Below are 19,059 nucleotides of genomic sequence, written 5' to 3'. Positions count from 1 at the left end.
GTAGGCTAGTTTAAATAGCGGTTCTGTCTATGGCTAAATACATTTAACAGAAATTTGTCTCAGTTCTAATATTTTGTATTACTCAGAATTCTGACTTCAATAGTGGAGGGATATGTTTTCTTGTATCTTCACCTGAAAACATTCAAAAACTTGGATCACAGCCTTTGAGAAGGCAAAAACAGTAACCCATTATTTTCAGAATTTGTTGAACTTCTGTGTAATTTCTAGCTTTTGCTGTGATGTTGATCAAGGACTTGGAAACATGCTACTTTCCTTACATTCTACCGTTAGAAGCCACACATCTTTTAAAACATGTTCTTTATGTCTGAAACAATCAAGAGACTTTTTCTTATCTTTAATTCATACTGCATAGGAAAAAAGAATTCTGGAAAAAAAAATTACAAATGTAAACCACAGTTCACCTTTTTTACCTTAAGATTACCATTTAAACTGAGATATACTTACCACTCACATTCATATTTCTTAAACTGGTTACAACATCACAACTGGTATTTTAAACAAGCAAAGGTTTTTTTGTGTTTTGTTTTTTGTTTGAAAGGATACCCTGAAAACTCAATTGATCTAGCATTTTGAAACTTCAAATATTACGTGTAGCATCGCTTTTCAAATTAAAAAAAAGTGTTCGTAAATGAAATAAGTACAACATAAAATAACTGTTTGAAACGTAATGAATGTTCCAAAAGAGCAAATAGAGCTTTCACATCTTGCTACAAATGATCGAAATTCTTAAGGCTTTCCTTTTTCCTCTTTCTTCAAGTTCCTTTGCATTTTTCCTTTGCAGATTTCTGGATGTGTGTCCAAGGGGACACTTCTCTCAGGGCTAGACTTTCCCAGTTTGAAATGATTCCCATGCTTCTCTGTTCTGGATGGATTTTGGAGTTTAATGGCTGGATATTTCTGTTCATCTCCAGAAACTCAGTGTGAGATGTGATGAGAGACCTAGTGCTAGTTTGCAGTAACCAAGAGAAGCAGAATTGCTGAGCACATGGGCAGAAAATGTAATCAGGTCCAAAGCAAAGAAACAGGAGCTGGAAGTGAGGGGGAGGGGAGGGGGGGAGAAATGGATTCTTTCTTTTCTTGCACTTTACGTTTGTAGCACCTTCTACTTGGATTAGCTAATGCCTCTGGTGAATGGAGAGATGCACCCAATTAAAAGTTTGTTTTTCTTATTCCTAGTTATCACATCATTTATAAAAATATAAATAACCAAAAAAGTAAGCTGGGTTCCATCTCAAGAGGTGTTTCCTGTTGTCCTCTGAGAACGTAATTTTATCAGTAAGGTCTCAACAAGCCCTATGCATTGGAGCTGACTGTGTAGTCTGATCCTAATAATACAAAAAGAAAAGAGCAGTAATTCTTGCAATGGGCTCAGCAACTTCCGAGGACATAAAACGCATTCCGTTGTGCGCGTGGCACAAAGGAGACAACGCCACGGGCCGTGGGGCGGTGCGGGGGGAGGAGCGGTGAGAAAAAGTAGCAGGGAGGAGACAAACTATACAAGCACTTGCTTGGTTCCTTCGTTGGCTTAAAAAAGAGGAAGAAACGATGCAGCATGTTGGTCTTTAAAGCCTCGTTTGGGCTTCTGGAATATAGATCTCAATGCTGTCTGCACGCTCGGTAGCTGAATTTTGCCGAAAAGAGGCGGCCCTCTTAGCAGCCATGAGCCGTCTTCGAGCCTCTTGGCGCTGTCTGTCAGGCAGATCCAAAGACTTTTCTCGTGTAATGGGGAATTTTCCTTTAGGGGGCTTCTTTGGTACAGGCGGAGGAACCTTTCTCTCTTCCTGGGATTCACAGGGGAAAAAAAAGAAATAAATTAAAGAAGGAAGGGAACGTAAAGAAGGTATGGGCATTCAGGGACTTTCACTGGAAGCTGCAGGTGCTTCCCTGTGATGCATCCCTGACAACAGAGACTGCCCCAAGCATGGTGGCCACTGAGCACGTGCACAAATGTCTGCAGAGGACAAGGGACAAAATGTGCATTGCAACACAAGCTCTGCCCTTATGTATTTATGTGCAATGATGAGACATGTCATGGCCTCCATTTCATCATTTTGATATCACCCTTCAGGTTGGACAATTCTGTCCTTTATCTGCCGCATTTGAGAATGTTCTCTTATCTCTAACATTTAAAATACAAAAATGTGTCAAGTATTAATGGACCATTAATTAATTAATGGTAATAATGGAAGTCCAGAAAAGAATTTTATCAATATTTAAAACTCAACTCAAACAATCTGTTTGTTTGTTTGTTTATATGATTTATATGGCCACCCAACTTGCAATACAGGTACTCCTCACTTATTGACTGCCTTGTTTAGTGCCCAAAGAGTTATGGTTGAAAAAAAAAAAAGCTTTGTGACCAATCCTCTCATTTATGGCCATTGCAGTGTCCCTGGTCATGTGATCGCCATTTGGGCGTTTTGCAACCAGTTCACATTTACAACCATCAAAGCATCCTGCGGTCATGTGATTGCCATTTGTGAGTTTCACAACTGGCTTCCAACAAGCAGAATTAATGGACAACGCAGAAGTGAAATGGCAAATTGCGGTCATGTGATGTCTTGCTTAACGACCACAGCGATTCGCTTAATGATAATGACAGAAGTGGAAGTGACATTGTAAGTCTGGCATGGTCATGTGATTTTTTTTGCTTAGCAACCACGGCCGGTCCCAATTGTAGTTAATAAGCAAGGACTACCTGTAGTGACTTTGGGCAATTTACATATGGTTAAAAACATAAAAACAAAAGAACCCAAAACAAAACAAAGCAAGCACCTTATACAGAACAGAGTAAGTGAGGCAACCACAGCATATTCCCTCCAAGAAATATATATATACTGTATATGAAAACCTGTTTTGGTTTATACATACATACATACATACATACATACATACATACATACATATATATGTATAAACCAAAACAGGTTTTCATGGCCTATTGGAAGGCCAACAAGGGCAGGGTCATCCAAATCTTTGGGTACGGGGAATGCTATTCCACAGGGCAGTGCTGTAACAGAGTAGGCACGCTTCCTAGGTCCCACTAGATGCCATTGTTTCATAGAAGGACCTGAAGCATGGGTGCAAGTAGAAACGCAAATTAGAAGTATTTAACTTCCATGGAATTCAGTGCAGAAGAGAAAGGATGTGGAAGAAAAGATTGTATTTTAAACTCTCACACTAAAATCAATAGGGCTACTCTTTGACAGGATAATGCTCAGAGGCTTTTTAAAGGATTCTCAACCTTTAGAGGTGAAGTGAAATCTGTCTAAAGTCAAGTTTTTAAATACTAATGTGTTTCTTCATTGCAAATGAGGTAGCAGCTGTGTGCACATTTCTGTGCTCCTTCTGTACTAAAACCCTGCCCAAGTTATTGGCTGAGCAAGTATTCAAAAGGGAGTTAATAAGATAGTGTTTCTTTTAATATTCAAGACTCATTTTGCTTACTATGGGGAGATTGCTTTAATTTAAGCTAACAAAGAGCCCACAACCCTCCAGATTAAATTACAATAATGGTCAAAATGTTGCAAAGTCATCAAATATTACCCAAGATGTTGTGAGATGGTTCTGCGAGATCTGCACCTTAACATGAGGTCAAAGTGAGAATATAAGAACTTATGAAATTTTGGCAGTTTGTGGGATTTCAGGGAATAATTGGACCAGGTTATTATACCAAAGATACGGCTGATCCTTGGCATATAATTTTCACATTACATTTCCAATCCTGGTCTCAGAAAATCCAAATATTCTATCCAAGGCTAAGACAATTGTGTATACACTAAACTGCACATGTATACAATGAATGTATAAATAAAGATGCAAATAACTACCTACTTATTAGAATCTAAGTAGAAATATTAAACATCAAAACACTGAGGTGAAGAATTTGAGCTAAGAGTTGTGTGGCCTGCCCAATCTGTTGTTCAATTGAAGAGGACCTCTGTGCCACTGTGAGGAGTTTTGAAGACATTTGGAAGATAAAATTGTTCAGGTCCACTTGGAATTAGATGCCATCTGACATGACTGGGGCTGCATCTTTCAAGGTTATCTGGGAGGAGTTTAAATTTATTACTCTAATCCTGAGGAAGTGGACAGGGTGCTTTGTGATGTTAGCCTGGCCACCTGTGGTTTGGACTCCTGCCCTTCCTGATTTATGAAAGTCTCCAAGGAAGCAATAGGGAGGGGCTGCTTGGAAAGTAGTTAATGCATCCTGGAGAGATGGGGTAGTAATACCTGCCTTGAAGGACTTGGTGTGGCCCCTCCTCAAGAAGCAATCACTTGATCCAGCAATAATGGATAACTACTACTTCTTTTCAGGAAAGATTGTGGAGAAGGTAGTCAGTCTAGAACTGCAAAGAGCCCTGGGGGAAGTGGATTATTTGGATCTCTCCCAGTCAGGTTTCAGGCCTGGGCATGGTACTGAGACCACATTGATCACTCTTGTAGGTGACTTGTGGCAACAGCAGGCCAGTGGAAATACAACTGATCTGGTTTTGCTGGAACTCTCACGTGCTGGAACTTCTGATATTATAAATTGTACCTTACAGCCTTCTGAGGGTTGGGAGTTGGAGGCACTATTTTGCAGTTACTTTCCTCCTTCCTGAAAGGGAGGTTCCAGTCAACAGTAGTAGGAGGGAAGAGATCACACCCTAGGCCTCCTTATTACAGGGTGGCACAGGGTTGAAAATTATTTAATATCTACAGGAAGTTGTTGTGTGAGGTCATCCTCTGGCATTGGGTCACGTATCATTGGTATGCAGATGATAGTTGTAGATCTTGTCCCTGGGCTAAACAGGAGATGTGGTGGATTCTTATCTCAGGGTAAGCTGTTAGGGTCTGGATGGGGATTAACAGACTATACAGTGGGGCAAAAAAGTATTTAGTCAGCCACCAATTGTGCAAGTTCTCCCACTTAAAAAGATGAGAGAGGCCTGTAATTTTCATCATAGGTATACCTCAACTATGAGAGACAAAATGGGGGAAAAAATCCAGAAAATCACATTGTCTGATTTTTAAAGAATTTATTTGCAAATCATGGTGGAAAATAAGTATTTGGTCACCTACAAACAAGCAAGATGTCTGGCTCTCACAGACCTGTAACTACTTCTTTAAGAGGCTCCTCTGTCCTCCACTCGTTACCTGTAGTAATGGCACCTGTTTGACCTTGTTATCAGTATAAAAGACACCTGTCCACAACCTCAAACAGTCATACTCCAAACTCCACTATGGCCAAGACCAAAGAGCTGTTGAAGGACACCAGAAACAAAATTGTAGACCTGCACCAGGCTGGGAAGACTGAATCTGCAATAGGCAAGCAGCTTGGTGTGAAGAAATCAACTGTGGGAGCAATAATTAGAAAATGGAAGACATACAAGACCACTGATAATCTCCCTTGATCTGGGGCTCCACACAAGATCTCACTCCGTGGGGTCAAAATGATCACAAGAACGGTGAGCAAAAATCCCAGAACCACAGGGGGGGACCTAGTGAATGACCTGCAGAGAGCTGGGACCAAAGTAACAAAGGCTACCATCAGTAACACACTACACTGCCAGGGACTCAAATCCTGCAGTGCCAGATGTGTCCCCCTGCTTAAGCCAGTACATGTCTGGGCCCGTCTGAAGTTTGCTAGAGAGCATTTGGATGATCCAGAAGAGGATTGGGAGAATGTCATATGGTCAGATGAAACCAAAGCAGACTGTTTTGGTCTAAACTCAACTTGTCCTGTTTGGAGGAGAGAGAATGCTGAGTTGCATCCAAAGAACACCATACCTACTGTGAAGCATGGGGGTGGAAACATCATGCTTTGGGGCTGTTTTTCTGCAAAGGGACCAGGACGACTGATCCGTGTAAAGGAAAGAATGAATGGGGCCATGTATTGTGAGATTTTGAGTGAACCCCTCCTTCCATCAGCAAGGGCATTGAAGATGAAACGTGGCTGGGTCTTTCAGCATGACAATGATCCCAAACACACTGCCCGGGCAATGAAGGAGTGGCTTCGTAAGAAGCATTTCAAGGTCCTGGAGTGGTCTAGCCAGTCTCCAGATCTCAACCCCATGGAAAACCTTTGGAGGGAGTTGAAAGTCCGTGTTGCCCAGCGACAGCCCCAAAACATCACTGCTCTAGAGGAGATCTGCATGGAGGAATGGGCCAAAATACCAGCAACAGTGTGTGAAAACCTTGTGAAGACTTACAGAATATGTTTGACCTCTGTCATTGCCAACAAAGGATATATAACAAAGTATTGAGATGAACTTTTGATATTGACCAAATACTTATTTTCCACCATGATTTGCAAATAAATTCTTTAAAAAGCAGACAATGTGATTTTCTGGATTTTTTCCCATTTTGTCTCTCATAGTTGAGGTATACCTATGATGAAAATTACAGGCCTCTCTCATCTTTTTAAGTGGGAGAACGTGCACAATTGGTGGCTGACTAAATACTTTTTTGCCCCACTGTACTCCAATCTCAGCAAGACTGAAAGGCTAAAAGTGCAGAAGTCTTCCGATACCAGGAATATTCCATCTTTGGCTCTGGATGGGATTGTACTTCCCTGTGTGACCTCTTGGATCCATACATGCTGCTTAAAGATCAGGTAGCAGCCGGGGTTAGGAGGACTCTCACACAACTTCATCTGGTGCACCAGTTATGGTTGTTCCTGAATCAGGAGGTCCTGTTTCTCCTGAATCTGGAGGCCCTGTTATTCATGCCTTAGCCATCTTTTCAGCTGGTCCAGAATGCATCAGCTTCTGTAGTGATGGGAACTTCTAGCTTTTCCCCATCTAACTCATCTACTGCAACAGCTGCATTAGTTGCTAGCTTCCTTCTAGGCGCTGTTCAAGATGCTAGTTGCCACCTTTCAAGCCTCATGTGGTTTAAGACTTGGATATCTATTGGGACTGCCTTCTCCCAGTGGCTTTTGCCTGCCCAATTACATTGGGAAAGATGGGTTTTGCCAAGGTGTTGTCTCATAAGGAGTGTCATCTTCAAAGAGCACAGGGATGCGCCTTCATGGCCTCATTTCTTTGGAACCACATTCCTCCCAAGATTAGATTGGTTACAATCCTGTTGGTTTTTTGAAAAGGTACAAAAAAGTGGCTTTTTCAGAGAGCCTTGGGGAATAGTTGAGCAATGAGGGGGACCTGCTTGCTATGGATTTGATTGTTGCAGCTATTCCTTGGGATGCTGGGTTTGAAGGGGAGGAGGGTGTTTATTGTTTATTATGGTTTTTATTTTGTCTTTTTAATTATTACTTTGTAAGTTGCTTTGAGCTTTGGACCGAGTAGCATATAAACTCTAATTTCAATAGAAGATAATATCTGTAGCTCAGGATTGAACTGTGGAGTCCTTGGTGTTCTCTGAGCTTGGCTGTTTTCTTGCAGATATTTCATTACCTGTCTAGATAACATCTTCAGCGCTGAAGATGTTACCTAGACGGGTAATGAAATGTCTGCGAGGGAGGGAAGGAAGGAAGGAAAGGAAAGGAAGGAAGGAAAGGGAAGGAAGGAAAGGGAGGGAGGGAGGGGAAGGAAGGAAGGAAATGGGAGGGAGGGAGGGAGGGAGGGAGGGAGGAAGGAAGGAAGGAAGGAAGGAAGGAAGGAAGGAAGGAAGGAAGGAAGGAAGGAAGGAAGGAAGGAAGGAAGGAAGGAAGGAAAGTAAATCTTCATCACGGTACTGGATATGCCAGCATCCACAGAAATACCTGCCATGGTACTTGCCATGTTACCTTCACTTTCTGGAGAGTGTTGTCCACTAATAACTTCACAAGAAAATAATTTCAGGCTTAAAAATCAAAGGAACGCACCACAAGCAACCAGACAGTATAATCTGAAAATGAATTGTGCTTACCTTTTTTTCAGGTGATTCTATTATTTTCCATTCATTCAGTTTCAGTTGATGCAGTTCATCAAACTTCATACTGACATCTTCAATTGAGAGTTGTAACAAGTCCCAGAATCCTGCTAGGTCCTGTGAAGTTGGCCGGGGCATAGCACTGGGATCCTGCCATATTCACAAAAAAAACCCAAATGTCATTTGTTTGAAAGCCAGGGTGTAGAACATAATATAAATAATAAAATTTTGGGTGGAAGACTCATGCCATCAAACCCTTGCTCAGTGTAGATATCTAGATTAAAACATCCTCAATAGATTAGTCTCTGCTTGAAAACATCCAGCAAGGGGGGAACTCTCAACCTCACTTGGTAATTAGTTCTGCTGTTGAATTAGTCTTAACTTTAGGATGTTTTTTTATTATAATTCAATCAAGAGTTGCTTCCTGTAGCTGAAATCCATTATTCCATGGCCTTGGGTTGTAGAGAACAGCCCCTTCAGATTCTTGAAAAGTTTTATCATATCCTTTCTCAGTCTTCTTTTCTCAAGGCTAAACATATTCAGCTTATTTACTTCTTATGATTTCTGTACCTTGGTTTAGCAGACATCGGAGTCATGGGCTAAGGGTACTAAACTTTTTACAATCTAAAGACTCTGGATATACTTTAAGATTCCAGATTGATTTTCTTAATTTGATTAATTTAATTTGATTCATTTAATTAATGATTTTTCAATTTGTTTCCAAAATTTTGCTTCCAATGATCCCATCCCATCTCCTTGGCAATGTTCCTAATTATATATTAGATTATTATTTTTTAATTTTATATCTCAGCCATGTCAAAAGGAATATCATATGCCAGGCCTCTAAGCAGTGGAACTTAATGACCATTTATTCATGGCAAAGGTGACTTGGGGCACAGCCAGATGGCTACAAAAGGCAATCCATGGTCACTGAACCAGCAGAAGTTTTTCTGAGCCCTGTTTGAATAACTGGGCCAGCATGTGGTGCTGTCTTTACAGTTTTAATGCAAAACAAGTTAAGGAAGGTGACTGGTGAATTTTTCTTGGCATCATTTCCCCTTCCTCTGACCATCACCTGCCAGTGGGAAGAACAATGATCAGTTACTCCTATTAAGGCTCTGAATGGGTGGTTTAGGTACCTATCAACTAGAAGGTATAGAAGTCCTCTATCTATAAGTTTGGCTATTTCTGAACATAGGTCTAGCACACTGTTGAAAAAATGGTGTAGCACAACTATGTAAGTTGTTTCCTCAAACGGAGCTTGCTTTACATGCTTTGGGCCACAAGAGGGCTACCTCCTACTGCTGAACTACATATATCAATAATAATGTGTATGGCTCCAGACTAATATAATTTGCTCAAAAGGCATAATAAGAGAGATGCTTCATCTTGAGGCATCCTAAAATGTTATCTTACTCAGGAAGTTATGAATCTTAAAATAATAATAATAACAGCAGTCCTAAATAAACTGATTATATTCAGAGGGAAACAGCTAATGAAAAGGGCCTGGATAATGTTTGCACATCTGTATTGACTTATAAACACAATGCTTTGAGCTATGGTCTCATTAAAATGGCTACATTAATCTCTACTAGCTTTGTGCGTGTAGAATAATCCTGTTTCAGCAAAATATCATGCAGAAGGTACTTACTTAGACCATCTTTTCCCAACCCAGCAACCTCAAGGCATGATGGATTTCAAACACATCACTTGTCACTAGATGAAATAATGGAATTTGCAGACCAAAATGCCTAAAGGTCATCAGGTTGGGAAACACTGCTTCAGAAGTGCTTGTGTATATCTGCCTTTGTGCGTGAACGTGCATCTATGCTAGCATTACAATTTGTGAATTAAAGGAAGTTTGGCAATATATCATTAATTTAGCATTGAAATTAATAGATCCAAATTAATTTAAGGGTTACCTAAACCAGTTTTTGTTTTCTTAAACAACAAAACATGTGCAGTGATCCACATTTGTTTTCTGTTTTGTTAACTTATTCTGTATTCTTTTAGAACCTCCCCCAGTTTCAGAACAGGCATATAGTGCAGAGGGATGCTGTTTAATATACAAAATATCAATTTTGGTTGCCTGGAAATAGCTATCCTGTTCTTTGGTTCCTGATCTATGAATATAACTCAGGATAATGTGTTTTATAATTCTATAATACGGGTTAAGGATATCAAGTTTGGCATTGCATACAGATTTACAAAACACTGTTTATAAATCCACAGACAAATTATATTAGGACTCTACAACTTGGAATGACTCCAAAACTCTCTTCCTCTGGACAAGTTTTAAAAAGTTGGTTTCTGTACTGCTTTCTTTCAATGGCCTGGTCTAAAGCAGATTATTGTTAAATAAAACATGCAGGCCTCAACTTACTCAAGAATGATGGATCATCTACTTAAAAGAAGTTGAAATGTTTGTGTTGACTGTCTGTAACAATTTGGACAAATAACTTCTATAGTTTACATTCTTCTTGACTCCTTGGATTTCTGAATGGAAGTTGGCATGATTTTGTGGCAGTATTGGACCTTCTTTGTGTTATAAAGATAAATGTGAGTCTATGTTACCATGAGGTATCTTCTCATCAGCCATCTGGCTCCTATTGACCAATTACCAGCCTTAGATAGCACAACACACAAGAGGATGCCATTACCAAAAATGATCCTCTCGTGGATCTGCACCCCCCACTTTTTTGGGGGGGGTAAATTCTAATCCTATTCCTTTCGTTCAGGAGGTCAAGGCAGTATTCATAGTGCTCCCTCCTCCATTTTTTTTTCTCAACACCAAGAATCCTGTGAGGTCTGTTGAGCTGAGAAAGAATGACTGGCTCAGAGTCACCCAGGGAATTGGACTACTACAATGTGGCTTCACAACACTAACTGATGGTTTGTGTGTGTTAAGCAATGTCTTTGTTGAAATGCCAGGGATAACCATTCATCACAATCCCCCACATCATCTACTGTATTTACTTTTCTTTTTAAAAAGTACAATTAACATTGTATCTATTTGCTTTCTTTCTCCTTTTCTCTCTCTAGATCTTTGTGAGTGGGGATACAGTGGGGCAAAAAAGCATTTAGTCAGCCACCAATTGTGCAAGTTCTCCCACTTAAAAAGATGAGAGAGGCCTGTAATTTTCATCATAGGTATTCCTCAACTATGAGAGACAAAATGAGAAAAAAAATCCAGAAAATCACATTGTCTGATTTTTAAAGAATTTATTTGCAAATCATGGTGGAAAATAAGTATTTGGTCATCTACAAACAAACAAGCAAGATGTCTGGCTCTCACAGACCTGTAACTACTTCTTTAAGAGGCTCCTCTGTCCTCCACTCATTACCTGTAGTAATGGCACCTGTTTGACCTTGTTATCAGTATAAAAGACACCTGTCCACAACCTCAAACAGTCACACTCCAAACTCCACTATGGCCAAGACCAAAGAGCTGTTGAAGGACACCAGAAACAAAATTGTAGACGTGTACCAGGCTGGGAAGACTGAATCTGCAATAGGCAAGCAGCTTGGTGTGAAGAAATCAACTGTGGGGGGAATAATTAGAAAATGGAAGACATACAAGACCACTGATAATCTCCCTCGATCTGGGGCTCCACGCAAGATCTCACCCCGTGGGGTCAAAATGATCACATGAACGGTGAGCAAAAATCCCAGAACCACACGGTGGGACCTAGTGAATGACCTGCAGAGAGCTGGGACCAAAGTAACAAAGGCTACCATCAGTAACACACTACGTCGCCAGGGACTCAAATCCTGCAGTGCCAGATGTGTCCCCCTGCTTAAGCCAGTACATGTCTGGGCCCATCTGAAGTTTGCTAGAGAGCATTTGGATGATCCAGAAGAGGATTGGGAGAATGTCATATGGTCAGATGAAACCAAAGTAGAATGTTTTGGTCTAAACTCAACTCGTTGTGTTTGGAGGAGAGAGAATGCTGAGTTGCATCCAAAGAACACCATACCTACTGTGAAGCATGGGGATGGAAACATCATGCTTTGGGGCTGTTGTTCTGCAAAGGGACCAGGTTGACTGATCCGTGTAAAGGAAAGAATGAATGGGGCCATGTATCGTGAGATTTTGAGTGAACACCTCCTTCCATCAGCAAGGGCATTGAAGATGAAACGTGGCTGGGTCTTTCAGCATGACAATGATCCCAAACACACTGCCCGGGCAATGAAGGAGTGGCTTCGTAAGAAGCATTTCAAGGTCCTGGAGTGGCCTAGCCAGTCTCCAGATCTCAACCCCATGGAAAACCTTTGGAGGGAGTTGAAAGTCTGTGTTGCCCAGCGACAGCCCCAAAACATCGCTGCTCTAGAGGAGATCTGCATGGAGGAATGGGCCAAAATACCAGCAACTGTGTGTGAAAACCTTGTGAAGACTTACAGAATATGTTTGACCTCTGTCATTGCCAACAAAGGATATATAACAAAGTATTGAGATGAACTTTTGATATTGACCAAATACTTATTTTCCACCATGATTTGCAAATAAATTCTTTAAAAAGCAGACAATGTGATTTTCTGGATTTTTTTCCCATTTTGTCTCTCATAGTTGAGGTATACCTATGATGAAAATTACAGGCCTCTCTCATCTTTTTAAGTGGGAGAACTTACACAATTGGTGGCTGACTAAATACTTTTTTGCCCCACTGTATTTGTATGTGTGTATGCATAAACAACCCCCACTGCCCTAGGATGTCTGTAATGTACTACATCATCTTCAGATCTGGATAAAAGAGGCTGCGGATGAAACTGGTAAGGTCATATACTGTATCTTAAAATAAAAAAGGAAACAAAATAAGCAGCAGATAGGTACAAGTAATGATGAATCATTAATAGTGACAGTTTCTCCACATAGATCAGCTGGAGGTGTTTTGGAGGAAAGCGTACAGATTTTTTTCCCCAGTTTTCCTACACAAACCTCACTATTACAATTTAAAGATCAGTATGACCTTTGAATGGGGGACGCGGTGGTGCAGCGGCTTAATGACGCTGAAAGTTGCCGGCCAGAAATGGTCGACGCTTCAGTGGTTCGAGTCCAGCCTTCGCGTTAAACAGGGTGAGCTCCTGTTTCCTCCCCAGTTCCTGTCAACCCAACAGGTCGAAAACTCATGTGAGTAGATAAATGGGTACTCTCACTCCGGTGGGAGGAAAAATGCTGGCGGTGCCTTGCAAAAAGGAGTTGGGAGCAGTTGCCGGTAAGCGCGAAAAACCGCGCGTGCCCGAAAAGGGCGCGAAGCAACGGAAACCCCGCCTCCTGCGCTCGCCAGCTGGGCTCTGCTCTAGGAAGGAGGCTCTGGCAAACCACTTCCGAAAAACTATTGCCTTGAAAACTGGAAGGACTCGTCCAAGCAGTCACTGCAGGGTCAGCAATGACTGAGCGCAGACAAAAAAAAGAAAAAATGACCTTTGAAAGATATTGGAATTGCTTTGGACATCTTTAAATTGCTTAAGTATATCTTAGTGTTCAATATATCATGAATAAATGTGTAATAGCAGGGATTAAGCAGCATTTGAGTGGTCAGGGGCAACACCTGAGGCTCCTGATGTTCTGAAAGGCTGTCGAAGGCCACCTGGTGAGACTGAGATGTGACTGGAAGGAACATGGCCAATATTTTCAGTTCATAATTGGCCTATATGGGGATGGGGGCAGGATACCTACCTGGCCATATTCTTAATGCCCTCCCCCTAGGTCAAAATCATGAAGCTGGAATTTTGCCCCTAATTTTGATGATGCAATCTTGGGAAGCCTGGGAGGAATTAGGGTAATGTCAAGCACTAACTCTTTCAAAAGTCTTAAAGCAGAAATACAAAGGGTTACCCACAAGGACACAGTCCAAGAAAGGAAACCAATTTATGTTTTATAATACAATAGGACTGTACAATGCTTTGGTTTCAATTCCAAAAATGTGCTTTGGAGCACAAATGTAGCCCCACAGGCAACTTCTTGAAACAGCTGCTGCTTTTCTTCCTCTGTAGCTGACATGCGATTCCATGAAAAGGCATGGCTGTTTTAGAAAGTTGCATACACACACTATTTGCACTTTCATGCACTCCAAGACAACTTTTTGGAATCATTTCAAAGCACTTCGCAGCTACAATATGTATGGAAGACTTTTACAGTTTTCACTAGTTGCCTTAGGTGAATAGTGAAGTACCTGCACAGACAAAAAGGCATAGAAGAAAACAGAGAGGGTTATACCCAGCGGAAGCTTTGCTTTCACAGAAAGTGCTTCTACTTGTATGGATCAGATTTCTGACCATTGCTCTCACCCCAATTAATCTTCTAATACTCTCAATGGATGTGGTGGAACTCTCTGGAATACACTAGGGCTTAGCATCCACAACTAGCCACAATTAAGAAAAGGTGAAGACAGGTATGGTGATGTCATGACACAAACCCACCCTTTTGTACTTGTACCCCAACTATGGACACAGGGCTTATGTTCTGCCATTGTGATGCACATTTAATCAATTGCTCCCCCCCCCCAACTCCTGCAATTCAGGTAGCCTGCATTGCCAAAGCAGAGGCACTTTTCACATTTGCAAAGATAGTTGCACAAGTTTTGTGATTTTTCTTCTTCTTCAAGAAGAAGAAACAACAACCTAGCATGGCTGCCTATGATGTTAATTCTATGAATTAAACTAAATGAATTCTTCAGCAATTGTAACTAAAGACTATGTCCAGTTGTGTTTCACATATATGTTTTCTTGAAACCTTGGATTGGTTAATCTTATGGGCTAACAAGTTTCAAATAGACATAGACAGAAGAAATGATTTCTCATGCTGGTAAAGGTTAAACTGTAAATATTACAGAATGATTGATTTTAAGAAAGACAGATTTATAGGTCACATCCTCTAATGCCAACTCAAAATTTTATTTAGTTCTCTCATTCTAATAGGAAAAGCCAGTGTAACAGGTTACACTGTTCTTCACTGACTATATTTGCCAACAGAAGCCCACCCCATATATAATTTAGCAATGAAACAAAACTAATGGTAAAAGGTATCATGGATATTTTGCCCCAAATTGATGGGAAAGGTATTGTGGCAATTTTGCTCAATGTTTTGAATTGTACAAAATTTGATTAATTCTTGTAGTCCCTCAGCCTTTTAGATTAACAGCCATTGGCTCATGATTGTCATAGTCCACATGAAATTGGTATGTGAATCAGTATGCCAGGGGAATAAATCCACTGATTGGAGCCCAGAGAACTGCACAACTAGTTCCTTATTTCCAAAAAGGTAAATTATTCACAGCTACTTTCAATATCCCCAAAGCTGTTCCAATGTATTCCCCAATCCCACTAGAGCTGTACACTGCAGAGAATGGGGAATCTGTTCCAGGATGGATAGATGGATGGATAGATAGATAATTATTTTTAATATTTTAAAGACCAAAATAATCTGTTCTGGGTTGACTACTGCAAGACAAAAATTGATAGATCTTTATAAGATAACATTTGATACCCACCGAATCTTAAATGGTTTTTGAAGAAATTATGGTTTATTCTATGTACTGAAGATTCATGCTCCACCACCTTGCTATGGGGTGGAATTTCTACTTCCTTTTATTGCAATAGAATAATTTTTAAATATTATTAATTCATGTATTTATCAATAATGTAAAGTGTTTTTAAAACCAGTTTCTAAGTCATGCCCTCACAAGGTGACTTCTAATATAAAAACATATTATCAAATATAAACTTGTTATAAAACATTATTTAAATGCAACTGTATCACATTCTTATCACTTCATGTTCAGACTAAGCCCTTAATGCAGATCATGCTGATATGCAATGAATTCCCAGATGACTTTGAAATGCTCATAGTAGAACTGGAGTCTTCCTCTATAGAGCTCAGGCAATGTCTATTGTGCAACAGCACATACAAATAATGAAGCATTTGTGCACAATTTATATGTGCAATGTATGCTTAGCAGATTTCGAATTAAAGGTCTATAGATAAAAATCAATCTCCAGATGAATAATAAAATAGTAGCATTTAAAGCTTGAAGCAAATTAATAAATACCTTCAGATACACTATGCAATGTTTAAAAATATGAACTTACCAAATTCTGTTGACAAAGCCAATAGAATTGCTGGAATTTTTGAGACATTAGTAACTGTGCACTTCCTACAGCACTTCGGATCTTACCTAGAACTGAACAAGAAGGTTAATGATCAATTTAGATCTGAAGCAAAAAAACAAACAACAAACACATGCACATAACCAAAGGGTTAACCTAGAAAAAACTCTTATTCCTGCTCTTAGGTTGTGAATTCAATTAGTTGCGCAAGCTTTTCAAACTGTGTTTGAGAAAGAAAGAGATCAGATTAGCTTAAAAATATTATTTGAAAAAGCCATATGAGAAGCTTGAGAAAAGAAATTATTTTCTCAGTTGCAAAAGAGTCAGAGTGAAAGTATACGATCAAGTCTTACTGAATACTGTTTCATCCCCTCACAAAATAATGTAAAAATTCTGGCTGTATTGTTACAGAATCCCTATTCTGTGCAGATCTACTTTTAATGGAACATCCAGGTGTTTCTGTCACTCAACTGTCAAGTTCTGTGTTTACTGGATATTCATGTATTTTTCACAGTTTTGTGATGATTTTTTAAAAAAAATACATGTAAAATATAACTGCAGTTCCAATCCCAATGTAGATAATAGGATGGGGAAAACTTGGCCGAAGTCATGCACGCCCAACCAGGTTCTCCTTCGTACTGTGCTCTCCAGCTACAGAATAACTGATTGCGTAGCGGCAAGGGGTCTGGTCAGCATTGCGGTGGAAGAATCAAAGGAAGTTTTGAAAGCCTTCTTTTTACCCTGGTCCCAGATTAAAAAGTCCCACAAACTCTCAGTCTGCGGTTGCATGGTGGCAGCTGAGATTGTCATTGTGATGCTTTTCCCCAGGCTGGACTGACAAACAGGAGCTGGGAGATCACGGCCAGGCAGGCAAGAAAGTCTCCTTCACTGGACCCTGAAGTACAGGAGGAAGGGGATAAGCCTACCCACCACGGGCTTATTAATGGTGCCTTATGAGCAGTGAGGTGTATTTAGCAGCAGAGTTGTAGTAATTACACAGGGTGATCTTACTCATAGCCTTCTCAGTTGCTGTAACTAGGCTGGTTTTTCTTATTCTCCTACTTGAAGCAGTAATTCTATATCTGGTGTCCAGTATTTTTTATCGGTTACTTGCTTTTCAGTGCTAATAGGGGAGGAATTCTTGTCTCATATTTGGTTCGGACTTCACTTACTCAGTGACAAGACATAGGAATGAAAGGACTGGTCTGCTTCCATTCTGTTTCAGTTTTGCATGAAGGCAGAAGACTAGCAGAGTGCATCCATGAACACCAACTAGCGGTCAGAAGACACAATGAAAACTCCTTAAACTCACAACACATGGACAGACTTAACCATAGTTTCAACTGGAAAACTGTCAGCATCTTAGATCAAGCTAAATCCAAAAACACAAGGGAATTTCTGGAAGCTTGGCATTCAGACAAATCAGCCATCAATAGACACATAAAGGTAAACCACATTTACACACCACTCAAAAGAGACAATAAAAAAGCTAAGAAGGAAACAAAAAGACCAGGACACATCCCCTCCAGCAGCCAACACCCAGATAAGCAGGGATTAACACCAGAAAAACAAGCAGAAAACAATTCCCTAATCAAGGAACTACCAAGGAGAAAACCACACCCCTACCAACACTAGCAGGGCAAGCTATTATATGTAAACAGGGAGCAAACCCCACACTCACTAGCACTGATGATGTTACCTAGTCAGGTAATGAAACATCTGCAACCAAACAACCAAGCTCAGAGAGTACTAAGGACTCCACAGCTCAACCCTGAGCTACAGATATTCTCTTCTATTGGAATTTTTGAGGGGGCAGGGGGGCTGGAAATCCATTATGCCTATTATCCATTAAGGGACAAGATTCCCCCCACAATTGTCTAAAAATGGGGAAGAAAATGCATTGCTTTTAATCAAATTCATTAATTAATCTCCTTGTGTTTCATAACACTTCAACCTCCATTCCCATCAAGCCAATGAAAACAACTGGGCAGAGCTTCAGTTAAAGTAAGGCCTTTGTATACTATCATCTTTTATATTTTTATATTTCAGAAACTAGTGAAAGTGACAGGGGAGAGGAAGGGATGGATGGAAACTTACATACCAATCTTACAGGCCTGCTTTTAGATTTGCATTTCAGTGATTTCTTATCTGTTCATCAATGGAAGTGATACCTGGACCACGAATCATTACTAAGATAAACTGCAAAATAGATACACTGGGATGAATGTTGCATAGTTGCACAGGAAAAGAAATTGTGAATCCATTTTTTCCAGTTCTTATGCCACATTCTGAGATCTTGTTATATATTTAATTTTCTATCACTTATTTTCTAAAGTATTATTCTTAGAAGTACTTTTTAAAATAAATGTTTGCCCAAATTCTGATGATTCTAATTAATTATACATTAAATTAGCATATAATTAATTTTGAAAAATAATTGATCATACAGTACATGATGTTTGAGTAGTGTGTGTGTGCATGCACACATAAATGTAGGATACGCCACTCTTTATTACAGACCACCTAGCTTCAACATTGTTTAATTAATCTTGTATCAGACCGTCTCATCCCTATTACATCAACCCATCCCACCTGGACAGGCAGAGAGGGCATGTTGCAGATCCTGTCAGCAAGGGAATGTCGGCTGGCAGGGCCCAGGAAGAGAGCCTTCTCTGCTGTTCCCCCTACCCTTTGGAATATTCTCCCCCCAGAGGTACAGCGGGCCCCTACCCTCCTGGCTTTCCGAAAATATTTAAAGACCTGGCTCTGTCAGTGTGCATGGGGTGATATGGGCTCTCCCAACCCCTGGGGATGGTTAGCCCCCTGATTATGCTCCCTGGAATTATTTGTCAATTTTCTATCTTCTTGGAATTTATTTATTTCTAGGATTGTTTTTTATGTTGTATTTTAATGAATTTTTATCTTGTGTAAACTGCCGAGAGTTGTTTCACGAGATGGGCGGTGACAAATTTGTTGAATAAATAAAAATAAATAAATAAATTATGGGCCAAAAAACTAATGGCTAAACTTGTACAGTTTGCCAAATACACCTTATAACAATCACCGAAGCACAATAGG

The 19,059-nt window shown here is 40.2% G+C and overlaps 1 protein-coding gene across 1 annotated transcript in view; it reads right to left on the bottom strand.

Annotated features, from left to right (window-relative positions):
- Positions 1 to 1,583: 1,583 nt before the first annotated feature.
- Positions 1,584 to 19,059, bottom strand: part of DLGAP2 (DLG associated protein 2) — a 100,040-nt gene continuing 82,564 nt past the window's right edge. The window contains exons 8-10 of the mRNA XM_088150665.1: positions 15,964 to 16,055; positions 7,873 to 8,025; positions 1,584 to 1,802 (exon numbers count right to left, since the gene is read on the bottom strand). Of these exons, the coding sequence (XP_088006791.1) occupies positions 1,584 to 1,802; positions 7,873 to 8,025; positions 15,964 to 16,055 (464 nt within the window). The remainder of the gene's footprint in view (positions 1,803 to 7,872; positions 8,026 to 15,963; positions 16,056 to 19,059) is intronic.

This window comes from Python bivittatus, unplaced genomic scaffold (genome assembly GCF_059951505.1).
Source record: "Python bivittatus isolate LINGU-HERP-01145 unplaced genomic scaffold, Pbiv_v1 ctg000020_np1212, whole genome shotgun sequence".
Lineage (NCBI taxonomy): Eukaryota > Metazoa > Chordata > Lepidosauria > Squamata > Pythonidae > Python > Python bivittatus.
This window is presented reverse-complemented; position numbering and strand designations above follow the sequence as displayed.